We start from the raw sequence: 16,886 nt of genomic DNA on the forward strand, positions 1-16,886 counted from the left end.
CTCTCCTTCAAGTTGTTGTCTTATCTCAAAAATGGCCAGACATGATCATAAGAGACCATTTATTCCACTTTACCCAAGCTATAAGCAAATAGGCACCAGGAGGAGAAGTACTATCCTCCCTCTCTAACTCCTGGCAGTGATGGGAGGCCAAGCCCTGCCACGCCACCCGCCCCAAGGTTGGGAGAAACGGATGAGGACAGGGATTTGGATGAATGGGCAGAACGTGGCGCCAGGATTTCCGACAAGTTTACGGAGATGCCTCCTTTTGCTCAGGATCCCGGACGTCCCGCTGGCCGCCCGAGCTGTGTGAGACAACCGGCTTCGTCTTCAAGTTTTGTTTGGGGCTGGAAAAGTTGCTACAGTGCATGGTGCCAGCGGGATGGCTCAAAATCACCCTCCAGAAATGTTTATGGTTGAAGTAGCACAGGGCCGCTGGGAAATCACAAAGGGATGGGGGAGAGGAAATTTGGAGAACTGGAAGAATGTGGCCAGCGAGGTGAGGCCAAAGGAAAAGGCAATCTCTAAGAAATTGTCCCTGGGAATTACCAGCCCGCCCCCACCAACTGCCTCCCTGTACACTTCCTCTGTCCCAGCCACCCAGGTCTTCTCTTCCTGGGACCCTCAGGCCACTCACCACAGGTGACATAGAGGACAAACACCAGCCAGCCTATGAAATAGCTCCAGCCAATGGGGACTGATAAATTCTTCTTCAACTCAAAGATCCAGAGGTTAATAGGAAACAACATCATGGTGAAGAAAATAAGGAAAACTAGGAGACAGGAACCGGAGAGAGCTTATTCTTACCTGAGGACCCACAGGGATTTTCCTTCACCTGCTGGGATGCACCCACAAACCACCATCCACCCCTCCAACCCCACCTCTCCGGGGACAAGGAAATGGCAGAGCTCAGTTCTCAAGGATGATCAGTTCTGTTTGGCCAAACCCCTGCCCTACCCTCAAAGAAAGAAAAATGGAGAAGGACCCGGAAGATGTGTCTGGGGAGAAACCAATGACCATTTCCAGAGCCATGGGGTACCTTCAAAGAAGCTCATGATAGTCCCAACCCAGCTGAAGCAGTGCAGTCTTTGAAGACCGGGTATGTACGGCAGGTGCAACCAGATGGTAAAGAGAAAGCCCAGCACGAGCGTCAGGCAGAAAGTTATCACGGCCGCCCCGAAGATTGGGTGATTGGTCCACAGCTTGTAATTATCTGGAGAAAATGAGAAACAGGATGAACATAAGATTCACAAAGGGAAAAAATATATAATTGAATGACATGAGAAAAGGTTAACTAAAGAAATGCACATTTGGGGGCGCCTGGGTGGCTCAGTGGGTTAAAGCCTCTGCCTTCGGCTCAGGTCATGACCTCAGGGTCCTGGCATCGAGCCCCGCATCGGGGCTTTCTGCTCAGCAGGAAGCCTGCTTCCTCCTCTCTCTCTGCCTGCCTCTCTGCCTACTTATAATCTCTGTCTGTCAAATAAATAAATAAAATCTTTAAAAAAAAAAAAGAAATGCACATTTAAAAAAATATTTTATTTATTATTTATTTATTTATTCAGAGAGAGAGAGCTCAAGCAGGCAGAGGCAGAGAGAGAAGCAAGCTCCCTGCCGAGCAAGGAACTCAATGCAAGACTCGATCCCAGGACCCCGGGATCATGACCTGAGCCGAAGGCAGTGGCTTAACCCACTGAGCCACCCAGGCACCCCAAAATATGCATTTTTTTAAAAAGATTTATGTATTTATTTTAGAGAGAGAGAGAGAGTACTTGCTGGGGAAAGGGTAGAGGGTTAGAGAGAGAAACCCCAGCAGACTCCTCATGGAGCACATGGCCCCATGCAGGGCTTGAGCTCATGACCCTCTGAGATCAGGATCTGAGCCGAAATCAAGAGTCAGACATTTAGCCAACTGAGCCACCCAAGTGCTCCAGAAATGCACATGTGAGATAACAATGAAATATCATTTTCCCTCCTTAAATAAGCCAGGATTCTTTTCTTTTTTTTTTTTAAGATTTTATTTATTTATTTGACAGAGAGAGATCACAAGTGGGCAGAGAATCAGGCGGGGGGTGGGGGAAGCAGGCTCCCTGCTGAGCAGAGAGCCCAATGCGGGGCTCCATCCCAGGACCCTGGGATCATGACCTGAGCGGAAGGCAGAGGCTTTAACCCACTCAGCCACCCAGGCACACCACTATCATGCTTTCTGAAAGCGACATGGAACAGTGAAGGGAGACGTGGTGTTCTAAGTATGGGAACTGGCAGTGAAGGGCGACGAGAGGCTGGGAAGGAAGGAACAAGCAGGGCCTGAGACAGAAGAGGCTGGGGCCAGGGCCGGGGAGGGACAGCATCCTGAGAACTCCTCCCAAAGCTGGACCCTCGGGGCACACAAGCCGGAGGAAGGCAATCCCCACCTCCCTGGAGCTCTTCTCCCCATATAACAGGGAGAGTTGTGTGATTAAGGAGTGATGCACCGGCACTGAGAGTCTATGCCCCTTGCAACATGGTGATAGCCCCAGATGAGGCTCAGAACCTTCCCTAAAGCAGTGATTTGAGTCAGGCAAAGTGATGTGGCCAGGATGGATGGGGACAGGAAGACCGATCCTTGGTGTTCTCCACCTGTGAAGCCATCTTGCGGGTCAGATCACTGTGGATGACCAGAAGGAGGGGACAAGGGCATGAGGTGACCCACAGTGACCAAGGCAGACTGGAGCCCTGGGGGTGGGATGGGGCTGGGGAGGGTCTCACCTTTCCAGTTTTCTGAGTGGAAACAGCCGTTGGATCTGCAGATCTCCAGGAGCCCCATGGACATGACGTGGGTGGCCGTGTAGATTCCGGCACTGACGTTGGTGGGCCAGCGCTGGTAGAAGCGGCTTCTAGAGGGGTACAGCCATTTTTTGGAGAACACCATGACCAGCAGCAGGGCGAAGGCGACCAGGCTGAGCTCGGAGGCCAGCACCTGCGCTATCCAGCGGGAGCTGTGGGTAATTCTCCACTGCAGGGGCAACACAGAGACCCTCCGGGGCTCTGAGCGCTTATCCTTGAGCCCCTGCCTGCTCCCACTGGGCTCAGAGAATGAGTTCTGTCCCCCGGCTTCTTGTTCCCTACTCTCCTCCACCCCCTCCTGTTTCTCAGCAACCCCCTTCCCTTCCAAGTTTCCAGTGTTCATCCCTTTCTTTTCCAGATGCAGGGAACTCATCCCTAAAGTCCCCTGCCCCCATCTTGCGCACCCTCTGTCTCCCCCTCTCCCCTCCACCCCATTCCCCCTCTCCCTTGTTGGACTCAGTCGTCCCTCATCTTGTAAATATTTTTATGCAGCAGAGCTCTTTGCACCACGGGGCCTGGGGGCAGGGAAAGCACAAACCATTCAGTAAGACAGGGCTCCTAACTGCCATGGAATATTCTTGAAGGGGGGGGGGGGTTCGTCAAGTGGGGGAGGGGCCCATGGGACAGCCCCACTCCTAAGAGTTATGGTTTCTGAGGGTGTCCCCTTCTCTTCCTGTGTGCTTTGCTCTGACCCTACCCACAAATGCTGGCAGAGCAGGAGGGAGAAGGCGCTAGTCCTCAGGGAAATAGCCTCCCTCCATTGTTCTTTGGAATTGTCTTCCAAAGTGGGGGGGGCACCCTCTCACTGCCTCCCCCACCCTCTTCCCCTCCCTCCCACACCCATTTGTTTCTGGTGAACGCTTGCCATTCCCCTCCCTCTTCTCTGTACTTTCTTCCCTTCTTTTTCCCCTCAGTACTAGAAGGGGAGGGACATAGGTTAAGGAGGAGTGGGCGGGCATCGCACAACCTAAGATCTTTCTTTTTTTTAAGATTTTTTTTTCCCCCAGTAATCTCTACACCAACCATGGGGCTCGAACCTATAAGACCGAGATCAAGCGTTGCATTCCCCACTCACTAAGTCAGTCAGGAGCTCCACAAGCTGAGATTTTTTTTTTTTTCTAAATTCCTTTTTTTTTTTTTTAAAAGATTTTATTTATTTATTTGACAGAGAGATCACAAGTAGGCAGAGAGGCAAGCAGAGAGAGAGAGGGAAGTAGGCTCCCTGCTGAGCAGAGAGCCCGATGTGGGGCTCGATGTGGGGCTCGATCCCAGGACCCTGAGATCATGACCTGACCCTGAGCCGAAGGCAGCGGCTTAACCCACTGAGCCACCCCAGGCACCCCTCTAACTTCCTTTTTAAGTTAAGAAAATAGTTAAGTTGAGTTAAGAAAATAGAGTTTAAGTTAAGTTAAGAAAATAGAAATGAGTCACCTGATCATGGTGGCTTCTGGGAGAAGAGAGACCCTGGGAACTCTCCCAAGAAAAAAGGCTTTTGGATTTGGGATGTGAGTTTGAATCCCACCAGAGCTGGTTTACGCTGTGGAGGCAGTGATATGTGTGTTTAAGAACACAGGCTTTGGGGTCCAACAGGCAGAGAGAGGAGTACAGGCTTGTGAACTCGCATGTACCCTCTAGCTTCTATGTGCCTCAGTTTACTGATCTGTAGCACTGGGACAATGAGACTTGTCTCAGACTTGGTTTGAATATCGAATGAGGTAAAGAAACAGTAAGCATTCATTGCTTCATAGTAAATTCCCAGAAAGTGAGAGTGGTGACTGTTACATTATTAATTTTTTAAAAGGTTTTATTTATATATTTGAGAGAGAGAGACAGAAATGGCAAGAGAACCCAAATTAGCCTAAGCAAAAAGGGGAGTTCATCGTGAATCCCAAGGTCATGTGCTCACTAGACCCAAGTTACAGTTGGAATTAGGAATTCAAACCCTGTGAGAGCTCTTTCTTCGGTTTCTTAGTCCGTCCAGCGGCCACGACAAAACACCACACACAGGGTAGCTTGTAAGCAACAGAAATGTAGTCCTCACATTTTCAGAGGCTGAAAGTCCAAGTTCATCATGCCAGCCTGGGCCAGTGAGGGCCCGCTGGAGGTCTCGGACTTCTTCCTGTCACGCTCATGTGGGACCAAGAAGCCCTGTGGGGTCTTTTTTATAAGACACTGATTCCATTTGTGAGGACAGACTCCCAAAAGCCCCTAATCACCCCCACCTAAAGGCCCCAGTTCCTAAAAGCATCACCTTGGGGTTAGCTTGCCAACACGGGAATTCTGGAGACACAGAGTCTGGCTCTGTGCCTGCTCATCCCTGAGCGTCCTTCTCCTCCTCACCAGACCAACCTCCTCTTCTCCTCTGGTCCACATGATGAGAAACGCGACTCTCACACCTCAAGTTGTCTGTCTTACTCCTTCAATCACCAGAGCAGAGACCTCTCCGTGCCAAGTCTGCACGCGATCTGGCCCTGCCAAGGACAAACGCCATCCTTAGAACCCTCGGTCATGGTCAGGGGCATCCAGGTCAGGAGGCTGAGCAGAGCTGGTGATCCTCAGGATTTCGTTTCCTTCCTTGGATCTGTTTTCATTTTCCTGGAATTTCTAAGAGTTTCTCATCCTAACAAGCAGTTCTAACGGTAACACAAAACAACACAGGAGAATTTTGTAAATATAGTATCTCCCGAAAAACATTAACTCCCAAAAGACTACGCTGTAAACACGATACCATTTTTATAGAGCTTGTAAACAAATACAGCAAAACAAAACACTATTTAAGCACACATACTACTATGATGGCATGGTAAGTTTTTAAAAATCAGCAGAGGGGCACCTGGCTGGCTCAGTCAGAAAGGCGTGCAACTCATGATCTTGGGGTTGTGAGTTCAAGCCCCATATTAGGTGTGGAGATTACTTAAAATAAATAAACATGTAAACAAGACTCAAAATAAAAGTCAGCAGAATGATAAATGCAAAACATAGAATAGTGGTTATTTTATTTCACAGGGGAGGCAAGGGAATGGGACCAGGAGGATGGCCATGGTACATACATGTTATTGGTAATAGGTTATTGGTTCCTGAGTTAGGATAGGTACACAGATATTCATTATATAATTATCTCTTATAACGAATGTGTAATTCATATGATCCCGTGAATGTACCAGGTCCTGTTTTTCAAAAGGTAATTAAAAATAGTCTAAGAAAGGAAATGCAATCTTAGTGATTACTAGGTCTGCAATGAAAGCTATTTATGTAGTCACAATATATAAGGTAAACACTGTTAATTGAGTTTCAACTTTTAGAATCAACAGATGGACAAAGCACGGAAGACTGAACTATGGCTACAAAAGTAAACATAGCTGTTATCAGCCTTGATGTTGTCCAAGTAAACACTTAGAAGAGGTAAACTGGCAGGTGGAAGGAGGAGAAGAGAAATGAAGGGAAGGGTGGGGGGACCTGGCAACAGGGTCTCCACAGAAGGATGTGCAGGATGTGCACTGCACAAGAGCACACAACTGGGGGTGGGGTGGGGGATGAGTGAGAACTGAAGTCCAGTCTGCATTCTGCTCAATAATTGAGGGCCCTCCAAGGGGGCTCCACTGAATGGGAGGAAGAAGTGCTTTGTTCAATATCACATAAAGGTGCCACTCCCCCCAAGACAACCACCCCAACATCCATTCGGAGGGGCTGCCTTTTAAGCACAAGGTTAGAGGCACAAGCAGCAGCATTCCAGCCAATGACATGACTGTGTATCAGTGGGGGCTCTCTGGTTGCAAGCACCGACCCAGGCTAAGTTAGGCGAAAAGGAATGTCTTGGGCCAGTAGTGAACGAACCTAGACTCAAACAGGAAGCCGGATGTCCAGTCCAGGCTAGCAGGAGCCAGGGGAGCACAGGAGAATCCTCAGCAGGAGCTGCCCCCCTCCCCTGCTTACTGCTTCCCCATAGAATTCCCCACTAAACCTCCTCTACCCTTGTCTATTTCTGATCAGGATTCCACATCTCAGAGTCCGCATGGCCTCAACTGTGTCACCTGCCCACCTCTGAGATGGGAAGGCAGATGCCCTGACCAACAGCCCACCAAGAGCCACATGGACTTGGAGAGGGACAGTTCCCCAAAAGAAAGGAAGCCAAGCACTCAAAAAGTAATGATAATGGGGGCGCCTGGCTGGCTCAGTCAGTGGAGCTCTCGACTCTTGGTTTCAGGGTTGTGAGATTAAGCCCCACATTGGATATAGAGATTACTTATTTTTTAAAAGATTTTATTTATTCATTCATGAGGGATGGGGAAGGGGGGCAGAGGTAGACGGAGAAGTGGGCTCCCTACTGAGCAGGGAGTCCCACAGGGGCTCATCCCAGGACCCCAGGATCATGACCTGAGCCAAAGACAGACGCTTAAGCGACTGAGACACCCCAATGCCCGCGGGTATAGATATTACTTAAAAAAATAAAAAATAAAAATAATGATAACTTGCTGACACATGAACAGAGTGGAAGCCAGAATGGCGTACAAGACTGGAAGCTTTCCAAAAAGGAAAGTGGCCACTGTCCCACTGGTGGCGTGGGCCCCTGACGTCCCTTATAAAACAATAATCCCGGGGCCTGTGTGGCTCAGTCAGTTGAGCGTCTGCCTACACTCAGGTCATGATCCCTGGGTCCCTGGATCAAGCTCCTTGCTCGGCAGGGAGCCTGCTTCTCCCTCTGCCTGCTGCTCCCCTCCTGCTGGTTGTCTCTGTCTCTCTCTCTCTCTCAATTAAATAAATAAAGTAAAAAAAAAAAAAAAGCAGAATTATTAGCTATGAGAGAATCAGAGATTAAAACCGTATGAAGGGGCTCCTAGGTGGCTCAGTTAAGCATCTGCTCAGATTGTGACCCTAGAGTCCTGGGTTTGAGCCCCGCCTGGGGTTCCAGGCTCAGTGGGGAGTCTGCTTGGAATTCTCTCTCTTTCCTCCTCTTCCTCCCTCTCCCCCTCCCTTTCCCCCTCTCCCTCATATCTCCCTCCTCCCCCTCCCTTCTCCCCCTGCTCCTGCTCACAAGCTCTCTCTCAAATAAAGAAAATCTTTTTTAAAAAATTAGAAACAACCCAAATGCCCCCCCACTAAAATTGATATATCCATACAACACAATATTACTCAACAGTGAAAAGTAATGACGTACCTGGATGAACCCCAAATACACTAAGCTAAGTGAAAGACTACAAACTTGAAAGTCTACCTGCCCTATGATTCCATTTACATGACATTACAGGGAAGGCAAAGCTATAGGAGACAGAAAACCGATCAGGGGTTGCCAGAGGCTGGAATTGAGGAAGAGGTTCAGCACAAAGGGCACAGGGGAATTCACCAGGGTGATGGAAGGAAGTCCTTCGTTTCTCAGTTGCGATGGTGGCTCCATGACTAGTTATGTTTGCCAAAAATCTCTGACTTTTACACTGAAAGGGGTGAATTTCTCTGAATGTAAATTGTACCCTAAAAATATACCCTAATTATGTATAGAATTTTTGAATCACTATATTGTACGCCTGAAATTAACGCTGTATGTTTACTAAAATGAAAATATTTTTGAAAGATTTTATTTATTTATTTGACAGACAGGGATCACAAGTAGACAGAGAGGCAGGCAGAGAGGCAGGCTCCCTGCCCAGCAGAGAGCCGCATGCGGGACTCGATTCCAGGACCCTGAGATCTTGACCTGAGCCAAAGGCAGAGGCGTTAACCCACTGAGCCACCCAGGCGCCCCCTAAAATGAAATAAAAATGTAAATAAACAAAAATGAAAAATGTATGAAATGTATGAAAATGTGATATATATTATGTAATATATATAGTATGTGATATATACGTCTATATTATGTAATATATATGTATATTTTTTTAAAGAGCAGAAAAAATATTATATTTTACAAATAGCAAAAAAGTGACTTCTGGGAGGCCTGGGTGGCTCAGTTGGTTAAGCAGCTGCCTTCGGCTCAGGTCATGGTCCGAGCGTCCTGGGATCGAGTCCCACATCGGGCCCCTTGCTCGGCAGGGAGCCTGCTTCTCCCTCTCTGACAAATAAATAAATAAAATCTTAAAAAAAAAAAAAAAAAAAGTGACTTCTGCGCTCTCCGGTGGGCGGGTGGCATAATTCCCATCAAGACCGATGCTGGTTCTTCGCAGAAAGAAGAGCGGGACAGAGAGCCACGCCCAAGAGCTCGATCGGGATGGAGGAGGAGCTGACAGGTGAGCTTCTTGCAGGCCCCAGAACCACACTGGGAGATGGACATAGGGCCGGGGCGAGAGCCGGGCGGTCGCTGGGGACCGCCCAGGAGCCCGGGGATCAGGTGACCCGCACGCGCCCGCAGTTTGCACCTCAACCTCTCAGGGGCTCCTCGGCGGGGGCGGGCCGCCTCCCAGGCCCTGCCATGCGCGAGGGCAGATATCCCGAACCCGGAGCCCGGCTGGAGGACCCCTCAGGCCCGGAGGCGGGAAGCCAGCCTTCCCAGCACCGGAGGTGCAGGTCCGCACGGAGAGTGGGGCGGAGCCGGACGCGGAGGGGCGGGGCCATGACTGGGGGCGGGGCTAACCCGTGAGCTCCGAGCCCAAAGGGTCGGGGCCACGCCGTGCCCCCCGGGGTGCCTGCCTTCAGCGCGCAGTCGAAAGCGGAGTTCTGCCCCTCTGCGCTCCCTAGGCCTGGCCAGACGCGCTCAGGGGCCGCGTGGTGGGGAGTCTGCAGTTTGGATTGGTCGTTCTGGGGACCGAGGTCAGGGGTTCGCCGGGCAGGCGGAGGAGCTCTCGGAGGACACTACCTTTTGCCCCGATGGGAGTGCCTCCCTGGTGACCTGGCTAAGCCTGACAGCAGGAACCATCACCATCACATACCCCTGTGCCTGAAGAGAGAGGGAGCCCTGTGAGGAAAGAGGGAAGAGAGAGAGAGAGCAGCTTTCAGGGTTGGACAGAGAGCCAGGCTGAAGGGCTCTGGAAAGGATCTCAGGGAGGTGGGAGGGCTCAGTGGGGGAGAGCTAGCGAGCAGGCTGTGAGGAGGGGGTGACAGCTCTTCTCATCCACCTGCTGCTTGTGGTCGTGGCTGAACCCCCCTCCGCCACGACGGCGTTGACCCAGAGCCATAAAAGGGCCCGTGCAAAGACCCTTCAGTGCCCTGTCCCATCTTTATGATCATTGATCATCCATTCGCCAAACACAAAGGCCACAGACATGAGGGGCAGGGCTGTGGGTGGAGAAAGGGCTTTTGACTCACGGAGAGAGACTCCCAACAAGGGCCCAGCTTCCCCACTCTGTCCCCTCCTCCTGCACCTTTCCTAAGTCTGTGACAATATTTGTTTCTTCCATCCCCCCAGCATGGCAGAATGTGAAGGAATGGGGTAATGCAACATGTGTCCCCGCTACCCCCTCCACCATGCCTGGAGTGGCAGACTGAGCAGCCCTGAGAGGGGCCTTCTCCCCTGGAGCCTCCTACCACACCTCCAAGAAAGTTGCCCAAAGCACCCAGAGGGGCAGGAAGGAGCTGCACAAAGAAGGAGAGGCTGATGGACGCCTGGGGTGTGTGGGAGGGAGAGGGGAGGAATGCAGGATGGAACGGGTGACCCATCGCCCCCAAGTACCACCTCTACCGCCTCCCCGCTATTCCGCCTCCTCTGTCTTCCTTACCCGGTCCCATTCCTTCCCTCATCCACTCTGCGTGCACGGTGGCCCTCATTCCTGCCCGCACCCCTTCCCCCTATGGTTGATGCTGAGTGCCCCCCCCACAGGCCCGCAGAAGGCAGACCCCTCCAGGACTGCACAGACACACCCAGGTCACCCCCGCCCCAACATAAAGAGGCCTCCAAGGTAACAGAAACATGCCAACCCCTTCCCTCCCTGCCTTTTCTGTCCCTTTAGGGACATGTGGCTGCATTTTATGTGCCTTGTGTCCCCAGAACAACTCTTGTCCTCTCCCCATCTCCCCATTATCCCAGTATCAGGACATCTGAACCGGAGAATGGAGACATCTGTAGGGACAGGAATGGGGGAAGCTGGGAGGGAGTGTATAGAGGGTACCTGTGTAGCTTTGGGTCAGCCTCTGCATGTCTGCCTGTCTGGCTCAATATCTCAGAGGAAGAAGGGAGGAGAGTAGAGAGTGGGGAGGGGCTCCCCAACCAGAAAACTTAAAGGAGCATGTGCACCAGCTCCCTCCCATGACCACTACCTCCTTTTCCTGGACTTCAGGCCCCCTGTGACCACCCCTAGAAAGCTCCCAGGGCTGCTTCCTTCTTGTCATTCCCAGAATGTAGGCTCCTAGAGGGCAAAACCCTTGTTTTTTTTCATCTCCGCATCACTATGTTCTAGAAGGCACTGAATAAACACGTGGCGAATTGAATTGCATTGAACAGAGATGCTTGGCTGGTCGGTAAAGGACATTTGCTGCTGACTTACTGTCCTTTCTGTCCTTCTCGCTTGCAGCTTTTCCCCTGCTGGAGCCCCAGCCATACCTGGCCTGGCCCTGTGCTCCTCCCCAGCCCACACCAGCCCTCTATTCCTGCCTCCCTCTGCAGACCTACCACAACCTAGATCCCTAGATTCCTCAGAAACTAGGAGTGGGCCAACATACTGGGGCCATGCTCCTGGTCTCCAAGGCCCACTCCCAGCCTAACTGACCACAGCTCTCAAAGAATGTTGTTGCAAGCAGCCTCACCCCCTTACAAAGCCAAATTTGGAGACTATTGTTCCTTTAAGCACACGCTCCCCCCAGTACAGGCCCACCAACATTTATTGAGGGTTTCTCATAAGCCAGGCACTGTGCAAAGTCCTGGGTGGCCAAAGGGCAGTCCCCTTCTCCCTCCCAGCCTCCCAGAGTCCTTGCCCCTCCTGCAGTTGGGGGGCAGTTGCCGTCCTGGGCCAGCTGCCATACGTGAGCTGAAGGGACAGTGTGACGGCCCAGTTCAGGGAAGGCCTGGTGCCAGGCCGAGTCACCAGCAACTGTGGGCTCTGCTCTGTCTCCATCCCTCACCTCCTTCTGGCATCTCCTGGGGCACTTTCTCCCCTGGAATGAGATGCTGGGGTAGGGCTGGGACGCCACACTGGCTCTTTGTTCCCTCGCCACTGGTGAGCTCAGAGTTTCCATGAGAGGTCCAGGATGAAGGCAGGAAAGCTGGAGAGGCTCCCCGGGTGGCCCACGATCCACAGCTCCTGTTTTTTCCCCCAAAATCTGGGGCCCAGAGCCATTGTAAAGCCCGAAGCTGAGCTGGATGGATGGCTGGTTACAGTTCAGTTTGGAGGCCAAGGTTGGGGCAAGGAAGCCTCCGGGGGCTTCAGGCCGCGGCTACTGGCCGTCTTCAGTCCCTCGGGCTCCTCTACCAGGCTGTGTGGCTGAGCCCCAGCATCACCCTCCAGCTGCCGTGGACCACTGGCCCAGAGCTCAGGCTTCTCCTACCCCACTCTGGCCTCTGGCTGCCAAGCCACACCCAGCACATCACCTCCGGGGGAGCCCAGACCTCCTGTCTTCTTGGAGAAAATAACAGGAAAAGCAGGGGGTGAGGGGAGAAATAGAGCGCTCAGTCCCCGGGGAGGAGGCGGGACCCCCCACACACCGCCTTCCCTAGGACACCTCCCCTGACACCTACAGAGACACAGGGACACACGCGCCGATTCTCTGAGACACTCACTCTGGATTCTTCTAGAAGAGAGGAAGTGGCTTCAGAGGGCACAGGAGGCCCCCCAGGAATGGAATGAAGCGCTTCCCACACTCAAAGGGCAGGACAGTCATTGCTATAGAACCAAGCAGGGGCAGCACAGGTCTCTGGGGCCCGGACCACCTTCCATGGCTGGACGTCCCTGCTCACTGCTGTTGGCTATTTTATCCCGGGCCTTCATTTCCAGCGCAGCCCTTTTTAAAAACTTTATTGACTTAGTTTATTAGTCTTCCTTGGCTGTGAGCGAGCAGGGATACTCATTGGCCAGCGGCTCAACCAGCTCAGGACCCATTGGCTGCTCTGCACCAGGCCTCTGTCTCCATTGGCCACCCACTCAAGCCATCCCTCGCCGGTAGGCTCCGACGGCCTTGTTTTCATTGGCTGCCTTCTCCCGAAGCTTGGTCCCTATTGGTTGCCAATAGAGGTAGCGTTTCCACTGACAGCGAATCCGATGGATGGATGAGCTTTGTCCTCTCCGCGCCCAGCTGCCAGCTGTCCCCGCCTGTGCACCACCGCCGCCCATCCTGCATTAGGGTGGGGAGGCACTGGTGGAGCCCGAAGAGGGCCCAACAGCCTCGAGGAGCCTCTGGTGCTGCCGAAGGTGCTTCCTCCTCTCGTGTTCCCCTGTGACTTCACACACCAACTGGGCAGGGAAGGCCCCCGGAAACCCCTTCAGCCAGCCTGTGGAAAGAGAGACACGGGCCCAAGTGGAACCAAGGGAGGGAAGAGGTCGGGAAGGAAAGGAGGAGGTCCCATGGGGTCTAATGCCCAAGGGTCCCAGTGAGTGCAGGGATTAGTGAAGAAGCCTGGAGCATCACGAGAAATGACATTAGAGGCGGAGGCCACAGCAGCAACAGAGGATGGGAGTCCCTCCTGTTCAGCCCTGCAATGGCCGCTCATCTCACTCAGAGGAAGAGCAGGACTTCTCAGGGGAATCTAAGAGGATCCGCATGGTCTGGTCCCCATTACCTCTGTGACCTCATCTGCCCCTCTCCCCTTTTCTCACTCCCTCTAGCACAGTGGCCTCCTTACTGTTGCTCAAATGCACTGGCCACAGGGCCTTTGCACTGACTCCTGTCTGGGCTCCCCGACACTCTTCCCCCAGATACCATGTGCCTAAGTTCTTCACCTCTATCAAGTCACTGCTCACATATGCCTCCTCATGGAGGGACATCTCGACCTCCCGATTTTATTTTATTATTATTATTTTAAGATTTTATTTATTGGGGCACCTGGGTGGCTCAGTGGGTTAAAGCTTCTGCCTTCGGCCCAGGTCATGATCCCAGGGTCCTGGGATCGAGCCCCATATCTGGCTCTCTGATCAGCAGGGAGTCTGCTTCCCTTCCTCTCTCTCTGCCTGCCTCTCTGCCTACTTGTGACCTCTGTCTGTCAAATAAATAAAGAAAATCTTTAAAAAAAAAAAGATTTTATTTATTCATTTGACAAGAGAGAGACACAGTGAGAGAAGGAACACAGAAGGGGAAGTGGGAGAGGGAGAAGCAGGCTTCCCGCTGAGCAGGGAGCCTGATGCAGGGCTCAATCCCAGGACTCTGGGATCATGACCTGAGCCAAAAGCAGACACTTAATGACTGAGCCACCCAGGTGCTCCTTGACCTCCCAATTTTAAATCGTAATCCTACCCAACCCTGGGACTCCTGACCTCCTTGACTCTGTTCCACTTGTGTTTTCCCACAGTACTTATAACTGTCAGACACACTGTAGCATTGTAATCTCTACACCCAAAGTGGGGCTCGAACTCATGACCCCGAGATCAAGAGTCGGATATTCCGGTCAGGCGCGCCAGTATCATTTACTTGTATATCTTGTTAATTCTTTGTTGTTTCTCCTCCACTGGAACGTGCATTCCAGCAGGGCAAGAATCTCAGGGCCTGGGACAGCAAGCAGCACCCAGGAGGTGCTTAATAAAAATTCACTGAACGAATAATAACTACAAGAATTTCTCACCTTCGGGGCTCTTGTGTGGGTGCTTGGGGGGAGCCCTAGACTCCAGCCTTCGTCCCTCTGTCCTGGCTGCTGCAGAAGGCTCTGAACACAGTTCCTGGGAACAGTCTGGTTGGGGGCGAGTGACACATAGTGGGATAGAGACTCTTTTTAGCTTCTCCCCCATCTTCCCCTGAAGCCTCACATTTCCTTCCCTCCTCCCCTCTGGGGGACACTCACCACAGTCCTCATATACAGTATCCGGGGAGCAGGGTAGGGGGCCCGGGGTTGGGAAGGCTCCCAGCCAGCGTTGCATGTCTGATCTGGTGGGGACAGAGGGAGGAGTCACATTTGAACCAAGAGGTCCTTCTTGGGGACAGACAAGGGCTGCAGAAGAGGGAGACAGAGGAGGAGGAGGGTGGTGGGCTCTGAGAAGCCTAGTGAGGGTTCCCAGGATGTTTTCTGAAGGAGACACAACTCACAAGGACGAAGCTTGCAGGAGCCGGTGGGTGGGGCGGCCCTGGTGGTTGCTGAGAAGGGAGAGGCGGAATGTGGGGGGTCCGGATGGGTCTGGAACCTGCTGGGCCTGGACCAGGGAGCGATGGGCATAGTCCAGAACTTGTAGCCGCTGCCCGCTGCCCGGTGGAGGGGGTGGGTTGGGGAGGAGAGGCGGTTGAGAGGGAGGACAGGGATCCTGCCGGACCCCTCCTCCCTCCCCCAGCCCAGGCGCCCTCCCTCCCTGGGACCCACCTCTTGGGCTGAGTGATAAGCAGCAGGTCACTGAAAAGCAGCAGGCAGAGGGGGGTGAAGCGAGGGCGCGAGGTGAACAGCACTCCGCCCCTCCTGCAGCCGAGCTCGGTCAGCTCCCCCTGCAGCTCCAGGCGCCGGGACCAGGACACCAAGGGCAGGGCCTGTGAGAGCACGGGGCTTGTTGCAGCACTGGGGGTGGGGATCGGGAAAGGGAAGGTGGGAACCAGGGCAGGGACCGACCTTGACTTTGTGAAAGCGCAGCCTCTGGGTGAGACGGATCAGCTCCTCCGTCTGCTTCATGCGCCCCACCTCAGCGCTGCAACGCTCAATGATCTGGGGTTAGGGGAGTCGTGTCACCCACCCCCACGCACCCCTACCTCTTCTCCCACCCACCCTCTGCCCGCCCCTGTCCCTGTCCCCTCCCAACCCCAGCATCCCTGCTGCCTACCTTGCTGACAGCACTCAGGGCTTTCTGAGCATTCTCCTGGCGACTGGACCCCTCCTCTGTCTGGCGCAGAATATTCTGGGGACAAGGCGGAGCTTCAGTTAATAGGAACCCACCTGGCTTGACAAAATGCTTAATCTGGGTTCACGTGTTGGGGAACCAACCTTGATCAGGCCAAGAGACCTCACCTCTCACTGCCTGCACAACCCTGAGCACCTCGGGTTACCTCCCCAAGCCTCAGTTTTCCCCATCTGTCAAATGGGGAGAAAACACACCTAGCATACCACCAATAGCCCTGTTGTGAGGATTCAGTGAGGTAAGGAGACATAAAGGGCTCGGCATAGTCCTGGGTACATGGGAAATACAAAAGAGAGGGTTGCTACTGTTTTAATCATTATCAACCACAACTCTTAGTGCCAACAATGTAGCAGAGTGACTAAGAGTGCCCAGATTCACACGTTGCCTCTCTCAATTATTTTCCGTGCCTCAGTTTTCCCATCTACGAAGTGGGGTCAATAACAGTTCCTACCCACAGTTGTTGGTAAGGGTAAACAGGTACAGAGCACTTAGAACCATGTCGAGGACGGGGCACTCTGTAGCCCTGTAACTGCTATGACTAGTGTTACAATTATTAGGTTGTCTACACTGGGGATACACAAAGCTGAACAGGATATGAAAATGCCGATAATCTAGATGGGGACTCCTCACACCAAGGCACCCCCATTGCATCACCTGGTTTAGGGAGAAGTTTCTACTTTGCCAGGAAAAGTCTTTCTCAATCTGATCCCACCCCCACTCCCCACTCTGCCTCTCTCTCCACGGGGAAGCCTTTTAGACAGCTTTTCCCTAAGTGTCCCACCCATCATGACATATTAATACCCCAGATACACTGCGTGTCTATTTACGAGCCCTTGGGAGTACCACCAACATTGGCATGGCAAAGATTTTCCCCCCGAAGAACTAATTTTTGCCTCTTTGGGAGTGACATCTCTGCCATCGAAAAGGCATGCGGTGAGAGAGCCCAAAGACCACCCCCCATATTCCTCTTGAAACCCAGAGAAAGGAAGGGACCTGTCGAAGGTCCCTCAGCCAGTTCTCAGCAGAGCTAGGTCTAGAACTCGCGTCTCTAGCCAGGGGCGCTTTTCAGCTGCACCCAGATGGCTCCCGGAGACATCTGTTTACCTCCAGGGAAGGCTTGGTGTGTCCTGGATTGAGAAGCCCGGGGAGAATTCCCCAAGGGGGCCAGTGCGGGGGGGGGGGGGGGGG

General features: G+C 52.7%; 2 protein-coding genes across 6 annotated transcripts in view; both read right to left on the bottom strand.

Moving 5' to 3' along the window:
- Window positions 1-247: 247 nt before the first annotated feature.
- On the bottom strand, window positions 248-3,193 carry ODF4 (outer dense fiber of sperm tails 4). Its single transcript, XM_059378593.1, has 3 exons — window positions 2,743-3,193; window positions 635-769; window positions 248-432 (listed from the first exon to the last, which is right to left on the bottom strand). The coding sequence occupies exons 1-3, from the start codon at window positions 3,191-3,193 to the stop codon at window positions 248-250; spliced, it is 771 nt and encodes a 256-aa protein (XP_059234576.1).
- An 8,351-nt stretch (window positions 3,194-11,544) lies between these two features.
- Window positions 11,545-16,886, bottom strand: part of ARHGEF15 (Rho guanine nucleotide exchange factor 15) — an 11,029-nt gene continuing 5,687 nt past the window's right edge. For 2 of the 5 annotated variants that reach the window (XM_059378872.1, XM_059378873.1), the window contains exons 10-16: window positions 15,624-15,698; window positions 15,416-15,508; window positions 15,176-15,336; window positions 14,908-15,060; window positions 14,666-14,748; window positions 14,450-14,554; window positions 11,545-13,165 (exon numbers count right to left, since the gene is read on the bottom strand). In XM_059378872.1, coding sequence (XP_059234855.1) covers window positions 13,014-13,165; window positions 14,450-14,554; window positions 14,666-14,748; window positions 14,908-15,060; window positions 15,176-15,336; window positions 15,416-15,508; window positions 15,624-15,698 — 822 coding nt within the window. In that variant the 3' untranslated portion in view covers window positions 11,545-13,013. The remainder of the gene's footprint in view (window positions 13,166-14,449; window positions 14,555-14,665; window positions 14,749-14,907; window positions 15,061-15,175; window positions 15,337-15,415; window positions 15,509-15,623; window positions 15,699-16,886) is intronic. The other 3 variants (XR_009400192.1, XR_009400193.1, XM_059378874.1) reach the window with 3 other exon arrangements.

The sequence above is a fragment of the Mustela nigripes genome, chromosome 16 (assembly GCF_022355385.1).
Source record: "Mustela nigripes isolate SB6536 chromosome 16, MUSNIG.SB6536, whole genome shotgun sequence".
In the NCBI taxonomy this organism is placed as follows: Eukaryota; Metazoa; Chordata; class Mammalia; order Carnivora; family Mustelidae; genus Mustela; species Mustela nigripes.